General features: G+C 32.4%; 1 protein-coding gene across 2 annotated transcripts in view; it reads left to right on the plus strand.

The window, feature by feature from the left end:
* The window catches only part of LOC145286324 (integrator complex subunit 1-like), a 179,609-nt gene that overhangs the window by 38,811 nt on the left and 116,123 nt on the right, over nucleotides 1-24,675 (plus strand). For both annotated transcript variants that reach the window (XM_080135247.1, XM_080135246.1), the window contains 8 exons: nucleotides 3,120-3,261; nucleotides 6,755-6,937; nucleotides 10,431-10,539; nucleotides 11,796-11,916; nucleotides 12,567-12,644; nucleotides 18,589-18,746; nucleotides 20,724-20,820; nucleotides 22,199-22,290. In XM_080135247.1, coding sequence (XP_079991373.1) covers nucleotides 3,120-3,261; nucleotides 6,755-6,937; nucleotides 10,431-10,539; nucleotides 11,796-11,916; nucleotides 12,567-12,644; nucleotides 18,589-18,746; nucleotides 20,724-20,820; nucleotides 22,199-22,290 — 980 coding nt within the window. The remainder of the gene's footprint in view (nucleotides 1-3,119; nucleotides 3,262-6,754; nucleotides 6,938-10,430; nucleotides 10,540-11,795; nucleotides 11,917-12,566; nucleotides 12,645-18,588; nucleotides 18,747-20,723; nucleotides 20,821-22,198; nucleotides 22,291-24,675) is intronic.

Raw genomic sequence — 24,675 nt, forward strand, 5'->3', positions numbered from 1 at the left:
AAATGCCAAAAGACAATGCAATTGATCAAAGTCCTAGCACACACCGATTGGGGTGCAGACAAAGTCACATTATTAAAATTATACCAAACTCTAATCAGATCTAAAATGGACTATGGATGCTTCATCTATGGAGCAGCAAGGAAGTCCTACATAAAAGAACTAAATACAATCCACCATCAAGGATTAAGATTAGCCTTGGGAGCATTTAGAACCTCTCCAGTAGAAAGCCTCTATATAGAGGCCCACGAGCCTCCACTGATTCTAAGACGACAGAAGTTAGCGCTACAATATTACCTAAAGCTGGTATCAAGTCCAACAAATCCTGCATATCAATGTACCCTTCACCCACAATACACACATCTCTTCAACAAGAAAGAAGATATCAAGCCCTACAGCCTCCGGATAAAAAACCTTCTCACAGAAGCCCAAATGGACATTACAAAAATACATAAATATAACAAATCAAAAACTCCACCCTGGATGATCAAACAACCACACATAATATTAAAATTAAATAAATATCCCAAAACGAAAACCCACCCATCAACCTTCCATGAAGAACTACTTATCATCCAGAATACATACAAAGAATATACACAAATTTACACTGACGGATCAAAAGATGGAGATAAAGTAGGATGCGCAGCCATCCACAAAAAAATAAAACTAAAGAAAAGGCTCCCAAACGAATCTTCTATTTTCAGCGCAGAAGCAACAGCCATAGATTTGGCACTGAATATAATAACCAATGATGACCATCAAAAATATATCATATTTACTGACTCACTTTCAATACTCATATCTCTAAAAGAAAAAAAAATGACAAACCCACTTATTACAAAATTGCTAAACAAAATAGATGCCATAACCATGAAAAAAAACATTATCTTTTGCTGGATACCAAGCCATATCGGCATATACATGAATGAACAAGCAGATAAGGCAGCAAAGGAAACTCTGCAACAAAACCACATAAGTGGAAAAATCCCCTATACAGACCTAAAGACTAAAATAAACACATTTTTGAAGAGAAAATGGCAAGAAAACTGGAGCTCATGCACCAAAAACAAACTATTCCAAATAACACCAAATATTGGAACGAGAGACACCAAAAAGTTAACAAGAAAGGAAGAGGTAGTAATGACCAGACTGCGAATAGGTCACACTCACATCACCCACTCACATCTACTAAAAGGGGAGGAGACACCAAACTGTATAACGTGTCAAGAACCCTACACAATACACCATATACTGACAAACTGCATTGACCTTGAACAAATCCGAACAAAGTATTACCAAGAAAAAAATCTGAAAACAATATTAAACAAGATTGATCCCCAAAAAATTATCAATTTTCTGAAAGAAACTAAAATATACTAAAAAATATAAGGAAAGACCCCCCCCCCCAAAAAAAAAAAACCTTAAGAAGAACAAACCAATATTTAACACAACATAACGAACCTTTCGGCATTAAATGACCCCAAAGTGGTTGATATGCCGTAAAACAAAACAAACAAACAAACAAACAAACCTATCCTTACATCATCAACGCTCTGATCCCCAGCTGGCATCAATTGTGATGGATGGCTCTCGTCTGGGTGAGGCCTCGTGTTTTGACAAGCTTCTGGGTTTGACCTTTACTCCTGATCTGAAATGGAACACGTACATCAAGTCTGTTGCCAAGGTCGCTGGAAAGATGGTGGGATCCTTCTACCGCTCCAGAAGATATCTCACTACTGATGCAATTCTCTATCTATATAAAAGCCAAGTACGGCCAAGGATGGAATACTGTTGCCATATCTGGGCAGGAGCTGCCAAAAACAGCTTATCATGCCTTGACAGAGTACAAAATAGACTTCGTGGTTTAGTGGGGGATGCCCTTTTCTCTACCCTGCAACCCCTCTCCCACAGAAGAGACGTTGCGAGCCTATCATTGTTTTATCGTTATTTTCATGGCAGGTGCTCGTCTGAACTCCAATCCCTGGTCCCTCCTCGCCAATCTTTCACGAAAAACACCCGTCTAGCTGAATCCACTGTGAAAAATTTCCCCCACTCTATATCTGTGCCTAAATCAAAACGCGGATTTCATGAACAAAGCTTCTTTCTTAGAACTGCACGCCTGTGGAACTCTGTTCCGTCTGCCTGCTTCCCTCCGGACTACAACTTGGATGTCTTCAAGTCTAATGTTAACAAATTCCTAATGAACCGCCCCCTTAAGTAAACACTTCATCAAATCTCCACACTAACGTAATGTACTTGCAATAACCCTTATCCCTGAGTGGCTTCCGGGCCTTGATAAGTGGTGATCTCTGTGTAAAAAAAAAAAAAAAAAATTGCAGTTATCTTCAACATTAAAATATGCAATAAAAATCTATAAATCAAACTCGATAAAATTTATTTTTACTTGTAATTATTTTTCTACTGGATCATTTTTTGTAAATTTTGGAATTTATACTAATTTCAACATGTCACAAAAGTATTTAATGTTTTCACCTGAAATGTGTTGGTTTAAAACATCACTAACCTGCACCAGCACCCAAATATTTTTACTTTATCTACTTTTAAATCTTATTAAACTTTTTAAATTCATGGCCTTATGTCTGACTAACCTAATCTTTAAAAAAACTTTACCTCACCTTGTAACTTAAGTTGTTGCATATTTTCCACCAGACCTATATAGAGTTCAATCCCTGACACAATGCAAATATTTAGAATCTTGAGTGGATGGAGTAAGATAGGCAAACCTCTGTCATTACTAACAAACTAAGTATTACCACTGTTGACCAACAAAAGAGTGTATTTAGCGTGTGTATGTAGTTTAATGATGTATGGAAGTAAAATTTACTTGTTGACAATATACATAACAACTTATCTTCAATTAATAGTATACAATGACATTTTTACATAGCTATTGCATTTCGAAAAAATGGACAACCCAAAGTTAGATAAGATGCACCTGGATGTGAAACACTTGAAGAAAGTCAGATGTGGCATCGACTGAAATTTTGCGAAAATAACACCAAAGATGGGAACTGTGATGGGTCCGAAGAGTCCAAATAATACAAGCTTGCTTTATTTTCTAATTTTCTATGTTTTTTTTTTTCCCCCTTAATTTTCAGAGAGCTTCTCCATCAGAACGCTGATAATCTCCGGATCATCCTCATCCATACAATTTATAATGAATTATCAAATGCTCGTAATCCAAATAATATGGCGTTGCTTGGTGTCATCTGTCAGAACTCACCGGAAACCTCAGCCAGAGTATGTATCTTTAAAAATAACCTTACAAAAACAAATTAGGTTCTCGTAGAGAATTCTCTGATATTAAAAACCAAACAAAATAAAAATCTGTATGTGCCGATGATGAAACGGAAATATCATATTCCAAAAATCACATAAATTGATCAAGTAGTTTTACTTTTAAATAATAAAATCAAATTTTATGAGTAACAGAGTAGTGACTGTCTCGTCAGCTATTTTGAAAACAGTATAAAAAAAAGAAAAGATAACTCAACAATAATTCATACTTGGTAGATATGTTGTAATGTCTACGAATTCCTATTAATCGTTTAAAAATGATTTTCTTTATAAAACTAAACCTACTTGATCATTTCTTTCTTTCTTTTCACTTATACTTCATCCTTTTATTATTTGGATCTTTAATTTTCATTACTAGAAATTTAAATTTTAAACTTCATTGTGATAAATGACTTATATTTAAGAAAACACAGCCTAATTACCGATGCATAAGTTGCCTCCGGTTTTATTTTTTTACGCACATATGTGCGTATGACTGTAGGTGTCCAACTGGGTTGCTGATATGCATATAAGTATATGAATGTATGCCTCACTGGAAACCTTATATGCTAATTTTTCTTTATCCCTCCCTCTTACGTAAACATCTTTCTTTCTTTGACACATTAACTCTTAACCCTTAATCCTAGTTGATTTCTAATGTTTTCACCTCCGCTCCCATTCCTTATAGTAATATAATCATGCTAAACCCTTCGTCCTTCTTCCATCTTTCTGTTATTTTCTAAGAAAAATTAAACTTTTGGAACTCATTTGAAAAAAAAAAAAAACCCTAGAAAAGAGACTGACAATAAGAAACATTTAAAAATACTAAATCTTAATTAAGAACAAACTATTACCTAAAGCCTCAAATGAAGAATATTCTCTTCACACTTCATGGCATGGAATGACCTATAGGGTTGATATGCCACAAACAAAATCTTACCTTACCTTCTCTTTGCTTTTCTTTTTCTTTACATTATAATTTCCTTTCCCTATTTATCTCTTTCTACTGCTTTCATTTATCCTGTTAAGTCTTGACATTCTCTTTCCCCTTGCCGCCTACTATTCTGAGTCTAAAATGTCACTTAATGTTGCCCCCTCTCCCACCTAAATTTTAGCGTTTTAATATTTTATTTTTATAAATAAAAAATATATTTCACTTCTTCCATTTTTGAACCTTGCCTTCAGTGGCAAATAAACTTTTTTATGTCGCCTGATGAGTGACTTTTGGTTTCTTACAAACCAATTTGTCCGAAACATTAGCATGTTCAGTTTAGTGACTATGTAATATTTGTCTATATAAATAAAAATATTATATATTCACCTGTCATCCTGTTTTTTTTTAAAGATGGAATTGCCTGATTGTTAAAGACAAGATGCAAACAAGCAAGGTCCACAGAGTTTTATAATTATGTAAATTAATATACCATAAAGTAACCAACTAATCAATGAGTTTATCTGAAACCAATTTCTTTATATATGTGTATTTTCAGAATGCGAAAGATTATATAATTATTTCCATAGTAAAACAATGTTACAGCTCACAAGAGTCATGGCAGCCAACAAACTGGAAGTCCAAGAGGGCGAAACTTGAGTTTTGGACTTCCGATTTGTTGGCTGTCATGGCTCTTGTGAGCTGCAACGTTGTTTGACTGTGGAAATAAATATATATATATGTGTGTGTGTGTGTGTGTATATATATATATTTTTTTTTCTTTCTTTTTTTTACATAGGGGTCACCACTTATCAAGGCCCGAAGGCCACTCAGGGATAAGGGTTATTGCGTGTATAGTAATCAATGAGATAGTATTGTAGTAACCATTAGTATTGGGGTTTTGATAGAGTGTCTTACTTAAGGGGGCGGTTTGTCAGGAGTTTGTTTATGTTGGACTTGAAGACTTGAAATATATATATATATATTTATGAAACCAAATCATCTATTGAGCTGATTATATATCTGCAGTTTTCATGGCAACTGGTCTTAAGCTGCTTTATTCACCCTTTTTTGTTTTGGCTTCAGACCATAATTTTAGTGATCGGATGATTCCAAAATCTTTCCTGATTCTGATACAATTACAGATTCTGATTCTTTTAAAATATTTAGCTATAGAGTTGTTGTGGTTTGAATTTTTGAATTATCTTAAAAATGCATGTAATATATGAATTTATTTTGACAAACATAAAAATACATTGTGGGTGGTTGATCTATAATTTTTAGTTTTACTTGTAGTTTTAAATCAATATCATTTCATTATTGATACAAGCAAAGGTAAATTAAATTAAAAAAAAACAATAAAAGCAATAAAAATTTGTTTTTTGGCATCGGAAAAAAATAGACATAAATTTTTCTGATTCCAATACCTTAAAAGTTCCGATTTAAAAAAAAAATTTTTATTCTGAAGTAGGGGACTACTATCGGGGGCATAAGTTGCAGGGATATGATGAAGGGAGATGAGTAGCAAGATGTCTGTTCACATTACACTTGAACTTCTGCATGTCAGTACAGTTAGGAAAGCAGAATCCCGGAAGGGAGTTTCAAAGTCTAGCAGTTCTGGAGAAGAAACTATTGGAGTAGAAGGCTTTCTTACACCTAGGGATTTCTACTGTGTAGGGGTGGGATTTAGCTGCTTTTCAGGTTTGTCAGAGGTATTTATGTCAGGGGGGAGGTTTCAGTGCTTGCAGTTTGTCAGAGCATTCATCATTAAAATATTTATGGAACAAGCAGAGGGATGCAACATTTCGTCAATAGGACAGAGGCTGAAACCTAGATGACAGTTCAGGACCTATCACGTTGGCAATTCTCTTTTGAACCCTATCCAGGAGTGAGAGACTAGTAGCAAATGCACCAACCCAAATATGACAACAATACTCCACACATGGGCGAATGGTGGTCTTATAGAGGTAGAGGATACTTTCAGACGTAAGTAGCTTTCTAGCACGGTAGAGAGAGCCCACCTTCCTTGCAGCGACCCTAACAATGCTCTCAATGTATTTGTTCCAACTCATGTTCCTTGTGAATATTAGGCCAAAGAGTTGAAAGGAAGTACTTTTAGGTAATGTATTTTTGGCCATTGCTATTGGTGGCAGAGAAGGTTTCTTGTAATTATTGAAGGAAACAAGCTTAGTCTTGGCAGCATTGAATGTGACCATCCATTTTTGTCCCCCATTCCGTTACAGATTAAAGGTCTTTTTCTAGTGTTTCTGCCATTTCTTTAGATATGTGTTCATTTGTTTTCCCCTGTGTAAGTTACCTTAATATTCTACTCCTTTTGAATGAATATGACTGAATATACTAGCCCCTAAGTTTGGAAATTGTTAGGATGTCATGCCAGGATTGAGAAATTCATCTCCATTTCAGATTTTCTTGTGACTGGTCATTCATATTGCTGTTTATTTCATTTGTTTTATTACAAATAAACTGTTGCCGTTAACCAGATTGTTTTTTTTGTGTGTGTTTCAGATTTTAGCCGAAATTTTCCAAGATTTATTGATGAACAAAGAAGATTATTTAAGAGCATTGAGAGCTTTGTTCAGAGAAATTGTCCGTTCACTTCGACATGACATCAATTTTGTGGCATTTTGTTTAGGGCTTATGCAAAAACGAAACGAATCAAAATATGGAGAACTTGATCAAGCATTCAAGGTTTGTGTGGACCTTTTTTCATTCTTCTATCATGTTTTCTTTCTTTGTTTATTTAAGATTTATTTTGTATTTGTTTATTTAAGATTTATTTTTTTATTTGTTTATTTAAGATTTATTTTTTATTTGTTTATTTAAGATTTATTTTTTTATTTGTTTATTTAAGATTTATTTTTTATTTGTTTAAGATTTATTTTTTATTTGTTTAAGATTTATTTTTTATTTGTTTAAGATTTATTTTTTATTTGTTTATTTAAGATTTATTTTTTATTTGTTTAAGATTTATTTTTTATTTAAGATTTATTTTTTATTTGTTTATTTAAGATTTATTTTTTATTTGTTTAAGATTTATTTTTTATTTGTTTATTTAAGATTTATTTTTTTATTTGTTTATTTAAGATTTATTTTTTTATTTGTTTATTTAAGATTTATTTTTTATTTGTTTATTTAAGATTTATTTTTTATTTGTTTATTTAAGATTTATTTTTATTTGTTTAAGATTTATTTTTTATTTGTTTATTTAAGATTTATTTTTTATTTAAGATTTATTTTTTATTTGTTTATTTAAGATTTATTTTTTATTTGTTTATTTAAGATTTATTTTTATTTGTTTAAGATTTATTTTTTATTTGTTTAAGATTTATTTTTTATTTGTTTATTTAAGATTTATTTTTTATTTAAGATTTATTTTTTATTTGTTTATTTAAGATTTATTTTTTATTTGTTTAAGATTTATTTTTTATTTGTTTATTTAAGATTTATTTTTTTATTTGTTTATTTAAGATTTATTTTTTTATTTGTTTATTTAAGATTTATTTTTTATTTGTTTATTTAAGATTTATTTTTTATTTGTTTATTTAAGATTTATTTTTATTTGTTTAAGATTTATTTTTTATTTGTTTAAGATTTATTTTTTATTTGTTTATTTAAGATTTATTTTTTATTTAAGATTTATTTTTTATTTGTTTATTTAAGATTTATTTTTTATTTGTTTATTTAAGATTTATTTTTATTTGTTTAAGATTTATTTTTTATTTGTTTAAGATTTATTTTTTATTTGTTTATTTAAGATTTATTTTTTATTTAAGATTTATTTTTTATTTGTTTATTTAAGATTTATTTTTTATTTGTTTAAGATTTATTTTTTATTTGTTTATTTAAGATTTATTTTTTTATTTGTTTATTTAAGATTTATTTTTTTATTTGTTTATTTAAGATTTATTTTTTTATTTTTTTATTTAAGATTTATTTTTTTATTTGTTTATTTAAGATTTATTTTTTTATTTGTTTATTTAAGATTTATTTTTTTATTTGTGTGGATAAACATTTATAAAAATGCTTATCCACACAAATAAAGATTGATAACTAAAGCAACTTTTTGAAATTTATTCAATTTTTTAATGGCTGTCCAAGCAATATATATTAAAAGATTATTTACAAACATTGGTTCTTGTCCAGAATTCAACCTAATTAAAAAAAAATACAGAAAAATCTTTATGGCATATGTGCCTGTCATGGAATGAAAATGTCATATTCCAAAAGTCACATAAATTGATCAAGTACTTTTTTTTTTTTTTTTTTTTTTTACTAATAAAATAAAATTTTATAGAATAGCAGGGATGGTGTGTCTCACTTACAGTTACAAATTTTTGTCATTTACTAGTAGGCTGCCTGGCATTGTCCAGTCATAAAATATGCTTAAATATGATTTTTTTTTTTCGATAATGCAGGTTTCATTTTATTACAATATATTGGACCCAGTATTTAGTAATGATTTAAAGTTTTTAAAAAAATGTGTGCCACCACTGAGAATCGAAACCAAAACGTTTAGCTTAAGATTTACTTTTTCCTTTGACATTAATGCCTGACCTATGAAGACATGTTTGCTGAAAGGCTAAAAATTAAAACATGAACCAATAGCTATTACGTTATGCATGCATATTCGTAATGCTGTTGTTTGACCTTCACATGTCAAATTCCATTTCTTTAATTTTCACATTTTTTGCAACAATTTTTTCCCGGCTAAAACCCAAATATAAAGTTTCATGAGTTCAAATACTTTATATATTAAGTTTCATGTCTGTAGACCAAAAGCTAATATATATATAGAAAGAGGTTTGTGTTTACTATAAACTTTTTACACAAATATTATGCAAGTATAAATCATGTAGAATATCTGCATGAATATAATGACAAGTAATAGTTAACTAAAGATGATCATCCCATAAGAAAACCGAAAAAACTAATAGGGAATTAATAAAAATGAATGTTTAAAAGAATATGCAAATAAGCTAGATCTTTTGCAGATGAATGCAATTCCACAATCCATATATAACAAAATTGTATTATCTTTTTAAATAAATAGAAAAAAGTGTTTTTTAATATGAATATCCATACACAAAACAGAAATAATTTATAGGAATCAAGATTAAAAAATCTATTGCTTAGGGATAATTAGAAAATGGATTAAAAGAGCTGAGAGATGAAGAGTGGCTAAAATTTATAGAAAAAAAAACGATTCTGAGTTTGCAGTAATTGTAGCTATGCACGTTGCTATTGTGCATTATATGCATAAGAACAAGTATTAAGATGCAAATGTGTAAAAGAATTATTTCAAAACAAAAATAAAGAAAAATTTATTTGATGCACATACCCATGATAACGTGAAAAGATCACATTCCAAAAATCACATAAAATGATCATGTAGTCTTATTTTTATAAAGAAAATAATTTTCAAGCAATTAATGGGAATTCATAGGTATTACAACATAAATCTTATAAGTACGAATTATTTAGTTATCTCCCTTTATTTCTTGACAATTTTTTTTTGTTTTTCAAAATGATGAATTAGTCACTTCTCGGATATTCATAAAATTTGATTTTCTTATTTAAAAATAAAACTTCAATTCATGTAATTTTTTTTTTTCAATATGAAATTTGTGTATGTACAGCATACAGATTTTTCTTTATTTTTGTTTTTTAAATATAGGTGGAATTTCGGACAAGAACCAAATGTTATATTAGCTGAAGAAAATGAAAATGCTATTTCAAACTGAAATGATACATACCAACTGACAAAGGCTCTGACTTTTAATGAGATATCCATGCAGAAATACAACATATAATAATATATATCTATAAAAGTGAAAGTGTCTGTCTGTTTTCAAAAGTCATCCCCTCTTTTCGATTGTCTAGCCTTAATTTAAACCTATGTCATTTCCGGTTTGGCGGTGGTCGTAACAGCAAAGATGTCACGTTTTTTTCACATTCTTTTCCTCCTTTGCAGTATGGGTTCGAGCCTACTACCACTTTTTTTTTTTTTTTTGCTCAACACACACCTCCAAACATCCAGGCGATGCCGGACACCCATGCTAGTAATATATAAATAAGAAATGACGTGATATTTAATTTGATTTCTTGTGATTTTTAAATTAGAATAAGAATTAAAAAATACACCCTCTTCCTCACTCAATTGTATTTTTGATTTCTATTTTAGGAACGATTTGTTCTGGCAATTACTGACTTGATCACACTCACGATTTTGGTTGCTATTACCCCATCCGTAAGAGAGGCATCAGCCAACTTGGCTAGAGGTGATAAAAAAGGTAAAAATCTTCAATTATTCTTAGACTTTCATTTTTATCTATTCATCATTTATTCTTAAAATGTGTCTTTTTAGTTTTAAGCAATTAAAAATTGTTAATTTTATTATTTTTTTCTAATAACAGCTCTACTGGAACCGTTATTGAAAGTTTGTTTCTATTTAAAAACCCAGAAGTACATCTTTCTCTTGATTTTTGAGTATCTAAAAATTGTTAATTTGTGATCTTTTTGTTTTCTTACTATAAAAGCATGGTCACTACAAATTCGGTGTGTCTGAAGATACCTGTTTCCTTCCCTAAACTGCACCAAACACTGATGTTATTGTTCTTTCAGTTTCCCTTTGCAAAGCTCAATCATGTTCTGCAAAACAACCAAACAACATGAATAAATAGTTGACGATAAAACTTTTTCCAAAATAACCAAACAACATGAATAAATAGTTGACGATAAAACTTTTTCCAAAATAACCAAATACAACATTGAATAACTTTGTTTTCCTTTTTGTCATTCAGTTTGTGAAGTTGGTCATTAGATCGAAACTATTTTCATATTATATCGATCATTTCGACGACTCTTCTCATCTTGAGTGTTGTTCTCACAATGTTTCGCTTGATGCAACCTGATTTTTTTCAAGGGTTTTTTGTCCAGAACAACTGAATTTTACCAAGTACTTTATCTACTACACCACGGATCCTTGCACACCCTTCTGTGATGATAAAGTTCTTACAGTAAATTTCTTATAAGTATGAATATATATTGGAGTTCGTTTGGGTAATTTCCATTGAAATGTCAATGGACTGGAGAAAGTTGATGAACAGAACTCTTTATTTATTTCACATGATTAGCATGCTCTCGTTCTGTCAATCCAAATGTGAAAAAAAAAAAAAAATGCTCAAAATGAGAACAGTGGTATCCAAGTAATAAAATTTTTATATTTAACATTTGAGTTTTTTTTATTACTGACTATCACGTCCCTATGAATTCATAAAACATTAGTAATGCAAACTATCTTCTCATTACTATTGTTTGAGTTAAGTATTATTACTATCACGTCCCTATGAATTCATAAAACATTAGTAATGTAAACTATCTTCTCATTACTATTGTTTGAGTTAAGTATTCCAAATTACTAGTTTAGAAACCAAAGTGGCTTTCTTTTTCTCTATATTAAAAAAAAAGTGGTATTTTGAGAAAGAAATGTCTGTTATTTTAAAATAAAATAAATTTCTTTTTTAACTCTGCGCTTTTTTTTCTGTAGAATTGGACAATTTACTGCAATATCAACAGCAAGTGAGCATTATTCAACGTGACAGCATCTGGTGGTTGCATACGGTTGTGCCTTCAATCGTGGAAATGAAGGCTTCAGAATATGTTCACTGGTGAATATCATTGTACATTCTTAGCTCTACTGTTCAAGTCTTAATCTATGTTCAAAATCTGACCTGACATAAATTTGGGTAATAAATGGAACTAGCAGGGCTATCCAGTGTTGCTAGGGCAAAAAGTTTAACATAGTTCTTTTGAAACCTCTATCACTTCTCTCTATTTTTCTCTTTTTCATTTTCTTCCTCCCCAACCACCTCTTTCTCCTCTACTCAACCATTTCTTCTGGAGATACAGGCAAAAAAAGATAACTTTTCTTTATTCAATAGATTCCTCAAGGAATGTGTCAGTATTTTCTTTCCAAATTCATAAATTAGATGTCTGGAATAATCAAGACTTCCCCATTGAAACCTAGTCCAATTGAGCCCAAAAGAATGCATAATTTTCTTCAACATTTTTTATACTATTCATATATGCTGATTAAAAATATACTAACTTTGTGGTTCTTTGTTTTGCAGTTTTTAACTTTTAGTTATACACATACACAAACAACTGCCTTTTATATAATAGATTTCGGTTAATTCTTTTCGTAACATGTTACCTTTTTCTTTTTCTTTTTCTTTTTTTTTTTTTTTTTTCCAGTTCTTGATTTTAATGTTTTAATCAGGTTTTGTCTAAAGAAAAATATTGACTTACTTTTTTTCAGCCTGCATAAAGTTCTATTCATGGAAAGTGCTGAACATTACCATAACAAAGATAATTGGCCACCAGAAAGTGATCGAGTGTAAGTTCACATATGAATGTTTACCTTTTATCTGCACTAATATTAAAAATTCCATGTAAATTATATTTTCTTCAGATAATTTTAATGTAGTTAAAAAAATTTAATGTAGTTTCGCAAGAGAAATTCCATTTTATGTATAAAGTGTTGCTTATTGAATTGAAAATTATATGTTTTCATAAGATGTACTAGTCTTTAATCATTTGGGAAATGTTTTCCTGTAAAAAAATTTTTTTTATTTTTTTATTTTCAAAGTTGTAATTGGGATGTTTGTATATAGGATACACATCTACGATTACAAAGAATGCATTGTTTGAAAATGTATTTGACTGTGTTAGTTAGAAAGTGGGTGGTACGAGGGGCGTGCAATAAGTAATGCCCCTGACCCACTTCCCATAGCAGTAGAGCAATGAAACTTGGCACAGTTATTAGTCTTTCTCTACGTAGAAACCACCCAGAGTTATGCATTTCTCCCATCGTTTGATGCAGCTCTGGAGACCGTTTTTGTAGAACACCCCAGGTTGGTCCTCCAACCACGACGTGACTTCAGAAATCAAGGCTGCATCATCTGAGAAACGCTTTCCTTTCAAAAACAACTTCATGGCTGGGAAGAGGTGAAAGTCAGAGGGTGCAAGGTCAGGAGAGTAGGGAGGATGGGGTAGGATTTCATAACCACATGCCCGTGCTTCTGATCTGGCGACATGCAAGTTGTGGACCAGAGCGTTGTCCTGCAGGAGGAGGGTAACTTTGCTGATCTTGCTCCGCCTCTTGATTTTGATAGCTTCCCTTAATTTCCTCAAAAGTGAAGCATAATAGGCTCCTGTAATTGTGGTACCCTTTGCCAGGAAATCTGTCATCACTACTCCGTCCTGGTCCCAGAAGACTGTGAGCATGACCTTGCCAGTGGAGGGCTGCACCCTTGCCTTCTTTGGAGGTGGTGAGTCCAAGTGCTTCCACTGCATTGACTGGGCTTTGGTCTCTGGATCATAGTGATGGACCCAGGTTTCATCCTGTGTAATCAATCTTTTGAAAAACTTTGACTCATCTTCTTGGCACATCTCCAAATTCATCCTCGAGCACTCGACGTGTTCTCACTTCTGGAATGGTGTGAGCAACCTGGGAATCCATCTGGCAGACACCTTATGCATATGCAAATGGTCATGAATGATAGTTTCCACACACCCTGTACTAATCTTGACATCTTGAGCTATTTGGCGAATAGTAATGTGCCGATCTTCCAAAATAGCAGTCTCAACTTGACGGACAGTTGACTCATCAATGGCAGAAAGGGGGAGGGCGACCAGGTCTGGGAGCTGTTTCCACAGACTTCCGGCCATGTTTGAATTCACGATGCCAGCCTTTTACAAGGTCATATGATGGAGCATTATCACCATAAGTTTCTTTCATTTCATCAAAAGTCTCCTGTGGTGTGCGTCTTTTCAAATACAAAAACCGGATCACTGCTCGACATTCAACAGGCTCCATTTCACACCTAACTCAGTTCAAACACCTGTGAAAGGGAAACCACAATTAGTTCAGAGCTGTAATTTGCCACAAAACCCGTACCGATATAAATCATTGCACATGCAAAATTTCAGCTAGATCAGACAACTGGAAGTGGGTCAGGGGCATTACTTATTGCACACCCCTCGTATCTTTAATACGAACACATTCCAAAAGTAATACCTCATATATTTTTATTCTGCTGAAATGGATCAGAGGGAATTGCAAATTGCATTGTTATGATGACTGAACTTATGCATTCATGACTAGAAAGTTTCCTCTCTCTGTTGCAAATATTGACGGTTTTGAGACTTTAAGAAAGCAACTCCTGTCATGGACATGTGTCAGAAGCAGATATGTCATTAAATTCCAACCTGCAGAAAAAATTGAATTGATTCACCGGTGCCTGTTAAACGTTTATGAAGCCAATACAATTGATGTCTGCACAGTTAGGAGATGGGTTAATTGATTTCACAGTGGCAACAGAAATGTGAATGATAAAGCGTGATCTGGACACCCATACATAGCCACCACCTCAGAAAATGACTTTACAAACGCATCGCAGGCATTTTGTAATTTTGGAATCCATTCAACTTTTGTTTTACCATTCCAGCTGTTATCTCTGATTGACATTTTTGGTTTGTTTTCATTGCTTTTAACATCATCTTGGATCTATTTGACCTCTTCACTGTGCATAACCTCATTCCCAAAATCTTCCAGCTCTTGTTTTTCCGGCCATTTTTCTACCGTAATTGTGTATCTTATTAAATTTAAGTAGAACAGTTGTGCATTTTGTTTAAATTGTTTATTTTTGGTTTTCATCCTATTCTTTTTTTTTTTTCCTTCTTAGTTCTTTTGGTAAGTGCTGAGATTTTGCCCTTGAATTGTCTAGTTACGTTTTTCAGCTCTACGACTTTTGTGCCATATTTTACACTGACCTTGCAGATGATGTTCTTCAGCTTCCCCTGCACTGCTGGGGTGACAAGGAATTGTTTGATTCGAAACAATTCCTTTCTGCAAAGGTTTAGCTTATTTTAGAGTTTCTGTTTCCAGCGCGGTTCTTTGTTTTGTACTCCAAACTCCTATTATTTATTTACTTATTTTTTTAATTTGGTGACCGTTTTTCCAATAATATAGAGTCTTGCAGCATAAAAGATTCACTTCAGCTCGGTGATGTGTTGTATGAAGCAAATCTCTGGAGAGCAACATTAACCCTTTTTGTTGTTGCTCTGGTAGCTCTCGTAGTTTGTACTCCTGCCAGCTTAGGTTTTTCTTCCAGGCACATCCTCTGGACATCCTCAATAGTCTTACTAATTCTTCCTCCACGGCCAATATCTGAGTTAGTGATGCTAGTACATGTGTTAGTAGTAGTTCTCTCGTTGATAATAGCAAAAAAAAAAAAAGGTTGCATCGAGGGGTTGTTTGAAGTTATTTACATTGTTACCTGCTGTGAGTGAGAGAAGTTATTCAACAAAGTTTTTTTTTTTTTTTTTTTACATAGGCATCACCACATTATCAAGGCCAAGAGTTAAAGAGTGTACAGTAGAAATTGGACAATATAGTAATCATTAGTAATGAAAATTTGGTAAATTTGATAACTTATATGGAACGGCTCATCAAGAACTTATTTACGTTAGACTTGAACACAACCATATTGTAGTCAGCCGGAAAGCAGGAAAACGGAAGACAATTCCACAGGCGTGCAATTCTAAGAAAGAAGCTTTGTTCATGGAATCTACATTTAGGTTTAGGCACAGATAAAGAGTGGGGGGAATTATTGATAGTGTTTACAGCTAGACGAGTGTTTCTTGCGAAAGTTTGGTGAGGGGGGACCATAGATTGAAGCTCAGTCGAACACTTTCCATGAAAATAACGATACATCAGAGACAAACTCGCAACATCTCTTCTATGAGATAGAGGTTGCAGCGAAGAGAAAAGGACATCTCCTACGAGGCTACAAAGTCTATTTTGAACTCTATCAAGGCAGGACAAGTCCATTCTAGCAGCTCCTGCCCAGATGTGGCAACAGTATTCCATCCTTGGACGTACCTGGCTCTTATATAGATAGAGAATAGCATCAGCAGTAAGATATTTACCGGATCGATAGAAAGATCCCACCATTTTTCCAGCGGTCTTGGCAACAGATTTGATGTACGTGTTCCATTTAAGATCAGGAGTAATGGTCAAGCCCAGAAGCTTGTCAAAACTTGAGGCCTCCTGAAAACGAGAGCCATTCATTTCAATTGATGACAAATGTGGATTAGAATGTTGATGATGTAAAGAGAGAAGCTTGGTTTTAGATGCATTAAAAGTAACCAGCCACTCCTTTCCCCATTGTACTACGTGCTCAAGATCAAAGGAGAGAGAATTGGAGAGAACTTGGTCGTTTACTGTCTTAGATGTGCTACCATAAATGGTAGTGTCGTCAGCATAAATGTCTACAAATGATGTAAGGATGTGATTTGGAAGATCATTAATGTAGATCAGGAAAAGAGTCGGGCCCAGGATGTTGCCAAGCTAATCAAAAACCTTGATTCCAGTAAAGCAACTGGCCCTGACGGTATTCCAATTATAGTACTCAAAAGACTTCAACCTGAACTAGCGCCCATACTTACAAAACTGTTTAAACGTTGTCTTAAGGAGAATAGTTTCCCATCTCCCTGGAAAATTTCATCAGTATGCCCTGTATTTAAGAATTCAGGTGATCGCTCATCTCCCTCTCAGTACAGGCCAATAAGTCTCCTGTGCGCCATGAGTAAGTTGCTAGAATCTGTGTTAAATACAGAAGTAATCAACCATCTCAACAAAAATAACCTTCTTAGTGACACTCAATATGGTTTCTGTTCTGCTAGATCTACAGCAGATGTGCTTACAGTTATATCGCATAGGATTAGCAAATCTCTCGACGGTGGCAATCTTTCTAGGGCAATTGCTCTTGACATATCTAAAGCCTTTGATAGGGTATGGCATAAAGGTTTACTTCATAAGATCGCTAGCTATGGTATAGCTGGAAAAGTCTTCTCAATTATTAAATCATTTCTTTCTGATAGGTTCATAAGAGTAGTAGTTGAGGGGCAAAAATCAGAAGCTCACAGTCTGGTATTAAAGTGGATTGATGTTGAAGTGTTTACATTGTTACCTGCTGGGAGTGAGAGAAGTTATTCAATGCTTCTGGAGTGGTGCATTGGTCAATGATGGGGCTTTCCAGTGGATTCTAATATTTTCTAATGAAAGCTAATGCTTCTGGAGTGGTGCATTGGTCAATGATGGGGCTTTCCAGTGGATTCTAATATTTTCTAATGAAAGCTGATGCTTCTGTTTATATTTAGTCCATCATAGCCTCATTAAAAACCTTCAGACTGCTGTGGTGCTGACAAGTTTATTTTGGGGGTAGAACATCTCTTTTCAAAGTGGAAGAATATTTCCTTCTAGGTCTTTTTTTTGCATGTTCAAGCATATTCCATAGCTCATAACAATGCCCATTTTTCTTCTCTCATCGAGACTCTTGTCTCCATATAGTTTCTTCTTCGTTGATAGGAAAGTAGTCCTTTTCTTTTTCTGTCTCCTTTAGGGCTGCATTTGTATGAGTGATCTCGTCTTCTGTCATATATATTCCAATCTGGGAAACAAGTGATCTTAGTCAGGCAACTGGAGTATTCTTTTTCTGTTCAGGGAGTCAGTTTCTATTATTTTCTTGGCTAGAATTTGATTGGCTGTTTTGCGCCACTTTTCAAAGTTAATGAATAGTGATAGCAAAACCACAACGCTTTCTTTTAAGTTACAGACAATGACCGGCTCCTAAGCTTTTTGTTTTTGTTTTGTTAAGAATGATGGAGATAGGAGGACGAGACCTCTGTTATCAAGGCTGACCCTAGTTGTCCTGTCATAGTTCAAGTGCCACTTTCGAAGACAAGAATGTTTACGTCCTGCCTGGTGTGTAAATGGGTAGAAGAGCCTTTTTTTTATCTTGTGTGCTGAGCTGCTAGTATTTGTTTTTACTTTTCTTCATATTTTTTATGTATGATTTCCTCATCGTCAACAGCTTTTATTTATTATTCAAAGCTGTTCTCTATTGATGAATGGGGTGCCGTCGTCCGCAACCTATGGGACGTGCTGGGTGGCTTGAGGAGACAGCATACTATTTAAAAAAAAAAATTTTTTTATTTGGTAAGAGTTTACTTTCAATGGGAATTATCCTCATGTCAAGATTTCTGATAAATCCGTGTACAGATACAAAAAACACCTGAGAATAATGTCTAGTACGTATTTCAAGTTTTTTCTATTTATATATGCATGTGTGTGTGTGTCTGTGTGTGTTATTGAAATAAATATTTTTATTTGATTAAACAATTATTATTGAATATGAATTTAAAAATTGTGAGTCAACACGTACAGGGAAGAGCGATGAAAATTTTAATTTTTAAAATTTTTACTTCATTTTCAGACACCTGCTACGAATTGCATCTGATATTCCCGTTTTGGAAGATACGTTGATGAGAATCCTTGTGATTGGACTTTCTCGCGAACTATCTCTTGTTTCGGCTGATGCTGTTGAATTGGCTGATCAATTGATCAAGAGAGCAGCCGTAATGCATTTAGATGGTAAATTCATTGCTCTTACTCTAGCATAATCGGCAAATATATTGATGTTATGATTCCTTTCATAATTTGAATAGAATTTGGTGGTACATTTTTATACTTCTATAAAATTTCATGTCTATATATTTAAAAAAAAATATTTTTATGTTTGTATATTTTATAATTTTTTTATATTTGGCGGTTTATTTACAATTCGGTAATGTATTTTATATAATTCTATCATGCATTTAATCGATAAATTCATGTCTTATCCATAAAAAATATTTCATAGTTATTTCTTGGTTGTTTTACTAAATAAAAAAAGAAATAATTACGTTGACACATTGAAGTTAAGTCACATTGAGCCTGGTAAGTACCAGATGGGTGACAATGTAGGTAAGAGGATGTTCACACCCTGCAATAACTGTATGTTTCTCTCTCCTGATGGGGTGTAGAAACTTTTTGTGAATTTGATATTTCAGGAGAAGCTGGTTCAACCAGCCTAAGGCGAGTGCCACTTCTGTTGTGATTAATAATAGAAATAAAACAAATTGTTTAAACATAAAATGTTGTGCTCATCATCCAACAGCTGCCCATTCACACATATACACTTATATGCTTTTATAGGACCAGACAGAAAAATTGATTAAAAAAAAATCAGTTTTCGTAATTTGCTGGTCTGCCATTCATTATTACTTGGTTAAGTAAGAAAACTGATTTATCTCCCCCTGCTTTACAGGATTTCTGTTCTGATCAATGGTGAATCAGCAAAAAATGATAAAACTGATTTAAAGTTTTAATCAAAATTTTAGTTTATAATTTTCCATATTTTTTTAAAATAATTATTTTGTTAATAACTATTTTTGCTTGATACATTAGTATATTAGAGTTTTCCTGTTATTTTATTTGAAACTGTGATTCACCTGTGCCACTATCTGTATGAATACTCATCCTTTTTGATGAAGTAACTTGTATGTCTTTACTACACCCCTCCCACTTAAACGTGTCAATATTTTTTTAAAACTTAATATTTAATTTAAAGAATTGTTTCTTTTTACAAATACGATTTTTTTTTAATAATTTTTTTTTAATAACTCTTGGTTTAGTAGATCTATAACAGTTCACATAGAAGGGTTAGTTGGCTGGGGAAGATCAAGAAAAACATGCGAGAATGTGATAAGAATGAACTTGAGCAAAAGAGTAATAAATAAAGACCTGGTCAGAGATAGGTTAGTTTAAAATTCAATTTTTAAAAGCTGTCTAATAAATGCCAGCATGTAAAATGAATGTTAAACCAATGATGATGATTTTAAAAAAGATTAATTCACGTTCGAATGTAAATTGCTAAAGATATGTTGCATGACAGTTTTATAATATCTGTACTCCTTGAGGTTTAGCTGAAAAAAGAGTAAACAACCATTTTTTTTTTATTTAACGTAGCAAAGTAACACTGGATATCGATCATTAAGTTTTGCCTCTGGCTATCTTCAGAAGTGTCTACGTTATCTCATGGGATCCTACATTGCATTCTTTCATCAATAAAATTTACTCCGCAACTGACATATCACTTCAAATTTTTTAGATTTCAAGTAATTAAATCAACCTATCCATAGATATTGTGACACCTAGCTAATAAACTTTTGCAAACAAATTTTTTTAAAAATGTATAAAAAACCAGTGGCATTCAACCTAGGTTTCCCCCAAAGGAGGAACTGTTTAGGGAATCTCAAACTCATAATCAATCCCCAGTCACATCTATATCTCTGTTGGGGGAGATGACATGTTGTGTTTTTGCAGTTCTTGAAGGGAAGTGTTGACGTCTTCCTACATAGAACACCTTCTATTCCCATCTGGTACTGACCAGACTCAATGTTGCTTAACTTTGGTGATCTGATAAGAACTAGTATGTCAACGTGATTATGCCGTATAAAAATGTATAACTACTAGATATGTAAGTATTATAAAATTTTATTTTAAATGTTTTTTCTTTCTTCAATTCAGGTGTTGAGGTTCTCCGTGTTACCAGACTGGAATTTGTCAGCGCTTTAATGAACCTCTGTGCTTATCATCATCCAGAAAATATTGCTCTGCCTTCTGGGTAAATAAAATCTTTTTTTATAGATCGTTTCTTATTATGATTCTAAACCATTTTATTTGAAAGCAAAATAATATTGTTTTTATTAAAGCAAGAAAGTTTTATTAGCTTAAATAATTTAACATTTTCAAACGTGATCTCATCCAATTCTATCACTGTAATTTTGTTGTACTTAATGACCAAGTTTGAAAAAAATAAATTTACTATTTTAAGTTGCAACCATTCAATCTATATTCATTAATTCTTGACCATTTAGTTAAGAGCAAAGCATAGTATCTGTTCTGATACTACATCTCTTCTATTCTCAGTCAGTGAAAGAGAAGTTCTAGACTGAGGCAATTTTTATTTCTGTTTCAATCCAAAAAGCCCCTTTCTTGGAAGGGCTGGATTTTCTCCACATTAAAAACTGACCTTGTGTTTAACTCTATTGTTGTTGAGCATAATTCATTCATTTTATATAAATCGGATGATCATTGTTGGCATTTGTTTTCCCAATATCTTTCTAGTTAGAATTATTGCTAGAAAGACATTGGGTACTTACAGGAGGGACCACATGAAGGTTGCCAACATCTCTAAGTGAAAGTGTTTCTGTAGAATGAACTGGATTCAAACTTGACACACCTAAGTTATCAGTTTGTGTCATTAACCACTTAGCCACTGTCGTCTCCCTATTACTGTTGCTGCCTAACATGCATCCTTTTAAGATACGGAAGCAGAGGATTAGTTAGTTGTGAATTTTGCTGTCTCATCACCAAGTTTGCACTTCAGCAAATTGTCAGTTGCCTGATTGGTTTTGAAGAGCCAGCGTCTGTTGTTGCTGTTAAGAATCATTACATTGATTTTAAATCAGAAAATTATTAATTTATTTATTGCGAACTATTATTCTCATCCTTCTTAGATGTTGTTTCACAACGTTTCGGACAACTATTCTCTGGCCTTCATCAGGTGGTAACCGCGACTGATAGGAACTCTGAATCTCCTAACTGCATTCTCAGCAATTACTGCCATCCATAGTTGTCGTTTCACCACGTTTTTGGCCAAGTAATTTGCAAGTGTATTTTGACCATCGCCTGCACTGAGGATTGAACCTTCAGCCTTCAGAAGAGTAACTTTATAACTGAATTTTACCAAGTACTTTATCCACAATGTCACTTATGAAAAATTCATCCTCATCTCAAAAATTTCAAAAATGTAACATACAAGTTTAAATCAGAAAAAATTAAAAACAGGCTGGAAAGAATCTGGGTTCATTTTTCAGTTTTACAGAGGAGAGAAATTCAGAAGCAAAAACTGATTGTCTATTAGGATGAAACATTGTTCTATAATTGTTTTTACCGTTAACGAAAGCGTCAGATGATTTGCATTCAATTATGTTTTTCAGATATACTCCTCCAACTTTGGCGATTTCGTCTCTCTATTGGAAATCGTGGATCATGTTACTCATCATTGTTGCTTTTAACTCAAGTACATTTGGTAAGCGCAAATTCTGAAACTATTTCTCATGCACTTCCTATAGCCATGCCCTCCCTTCCTCCTTCAACTAAATCTATTTTCTTCTCTCCCTAAACAATTATTGTCTTAATGAGAAATCTGCTGCTTGTGCAGTATAGTGAGATTTCAAACAAATGTATTTCAAGCAAAAAGCCCTATCATTTACTTACATGCCATGTTGAAATTTTTGTAAATTCTAAAAATTCCAAAGAACGATCTGGTAGAGATGTGCTAGATTTATTTTTTACACAAAAAATAGACACTAGCTGTCTGAGATTTTCTATTTTTTAAATGGCAGATTTCAAGGAAAGCAGGGGAGATAAGTCAGTTTGCCATACAGAATTACACATTAAAACAAACGATAAAACTTGATAATTTGATAAATTTTTATTTTTACTTGTAATTATTTTTCTATTGAATCATTTTTGTTAGTTTTTGAATTTATACTAATTTCGACATGACACATACGTGATAATGTTTTTAATTGAATTGCATTTATTTGAAATTCGATTATACTACACAAGCATCAAAATTCTTTTTGATGCAAGTTAGTAAATTGCCAATGAAAAAACAAAAACACTAAAAATAAAGAAAAATCTGTATGAACAACATACTCCAAAAATAAAGTAAATTAATCAAGTAGTTTCTTTTAAAAAAAAAATTTATGGCTAATTGACTACCAATGATCTATCAATGTTATTTTGTAGGACAAGGGAGATTAACTTAAAATAATTCAAACTTTGGCAAAATTTTAGAAAGCCATAATTAACATGGGGTGTGGCTTAGAAAAACTCAAATTTGCTTAAAAATGATTTTCTTTATAAAAATAAAACTACTTGATCAATTAATGTGGTTTTTGGTATACGATATTTTCTTTCCATCACAGATATATGCATCATAAAGATGTTTTGGTTTTTGTCCAGAATTCCTCCTATGTTAAAAAATAAAAAAATTAAAAAAAAAATTTATGATGTACATACCCAGGATGGAATGGAGATTTCATATTCCAAAAATCACATAAATTGATCAAGTAGTTTCATTTTAAATCGAGTAAATTAAATTTTATGAGTAAGAGAACAATTGTTTTGTGCCATCATCTTGAAGAAACAAAAGGGAGATAATTCAACAATAATTGAAACTATTGAGATCAGCCTTGTAATGCCTATGATTTCCCATTAATTGCTTTAAATCATTTAAAAATGATTTTCTTTATAAAAATCAACTACTTGATCAATTTACATAATTTTTGGAATATGATCTTTTCATGTAATTACAGGCATGTACAGCATAGATTTTTCTGTATTTTCTTTTCTGGGTGAGGGTGCAATTACAGTTATGAACTAGCACCATCTTTTCCATTGAAGAATTAATATGGATTCACGCTGTTGAATAAAATTTTTTAAAAAAGCTGAAAATACTGTTTAGAAATGTGAACTACTGAGAGGTCATCATCCTCACTATATTCGGTTTAATGCCCTTTTTTATATGCTGGTATGTGTTAGATGGGGACATTTTATAATTAAGTAAGGCAAGAATTTTTATAGGCCGAATGTCTTTCCTGATGCCAGCCTCCTCAGGTGATGCTGATGAGTATTTTTATCTAAGCAACATCTCTACATGAATGAAGCAATCTTTAATCTAATCATTTTACAGAATATCGGCCGTTGTTAAAATGGTTTGTTCCCTGTTGAAACTGAGGTATGTCTTTGGTTCTGTATAATTCTAGAAGGTCCATTCTCCCAGGCTTCGCCTTTTCCTTTTGAGACAAGATTAGTTTATTGCTAATCGCCAGAAGTGCCCCTACAGGCCTGTCCATTCACTTTTTGCAGGCCAAAGCGCTCTTTAGAACGCTGTAATTTCAAATCCTACTTTCTGACTCTTGTGTCACATCACATTGTGAGAGAGAGATAAAGAACTTCACTTGCCCTTTGTACAACATTGGGTTGAGAAGCATAATAAGTGTGTATTGTAATCAAATAGATTGTTTAAAATGCCTCCTGAAATTGCATAATAAACAAATGATTCCTATTCCATCTATTAGTTTATTTTCATGATCTAATATTTATATATACATATATAATACATATATTTATATATACATATATAATACATATATTTATATATACATAAACTTATGAGTTCTATGGATCTATTTTTAAATTTAGATTTATCTCTGATTCCATATTTATGGCTCTGTGCAGTAATCTTTAAAAAAAAAAAAAACGAAAGAAAGACAAACTATACGGAACTGCCGACTCCCAATTTGTTTTGGAATTCCTTGTACATTTTCATTCAGTTGATGCATTGACGTTAATGAACAACTTCTGCATCACAAATGGAAAAAGTTATCACTAAACTTTAAACTCC

The sequence above is a fragment of the Euprymna scolopes genome, chromosome 10 (genome assembly GCF_053919585.1).
Source record: "Euprymna scolopes isolate OS-2025 chromosome 10, ASM5391958v1, whole genome shotgun sequence".
NCBI classification, from domain to species: domain Eukaryota; kingdom Metazoa; phylum Mollusca; class Cephalopoda; order Sepiida; family Sepiolidae; genus Euprymna; species Euprymna scolopes.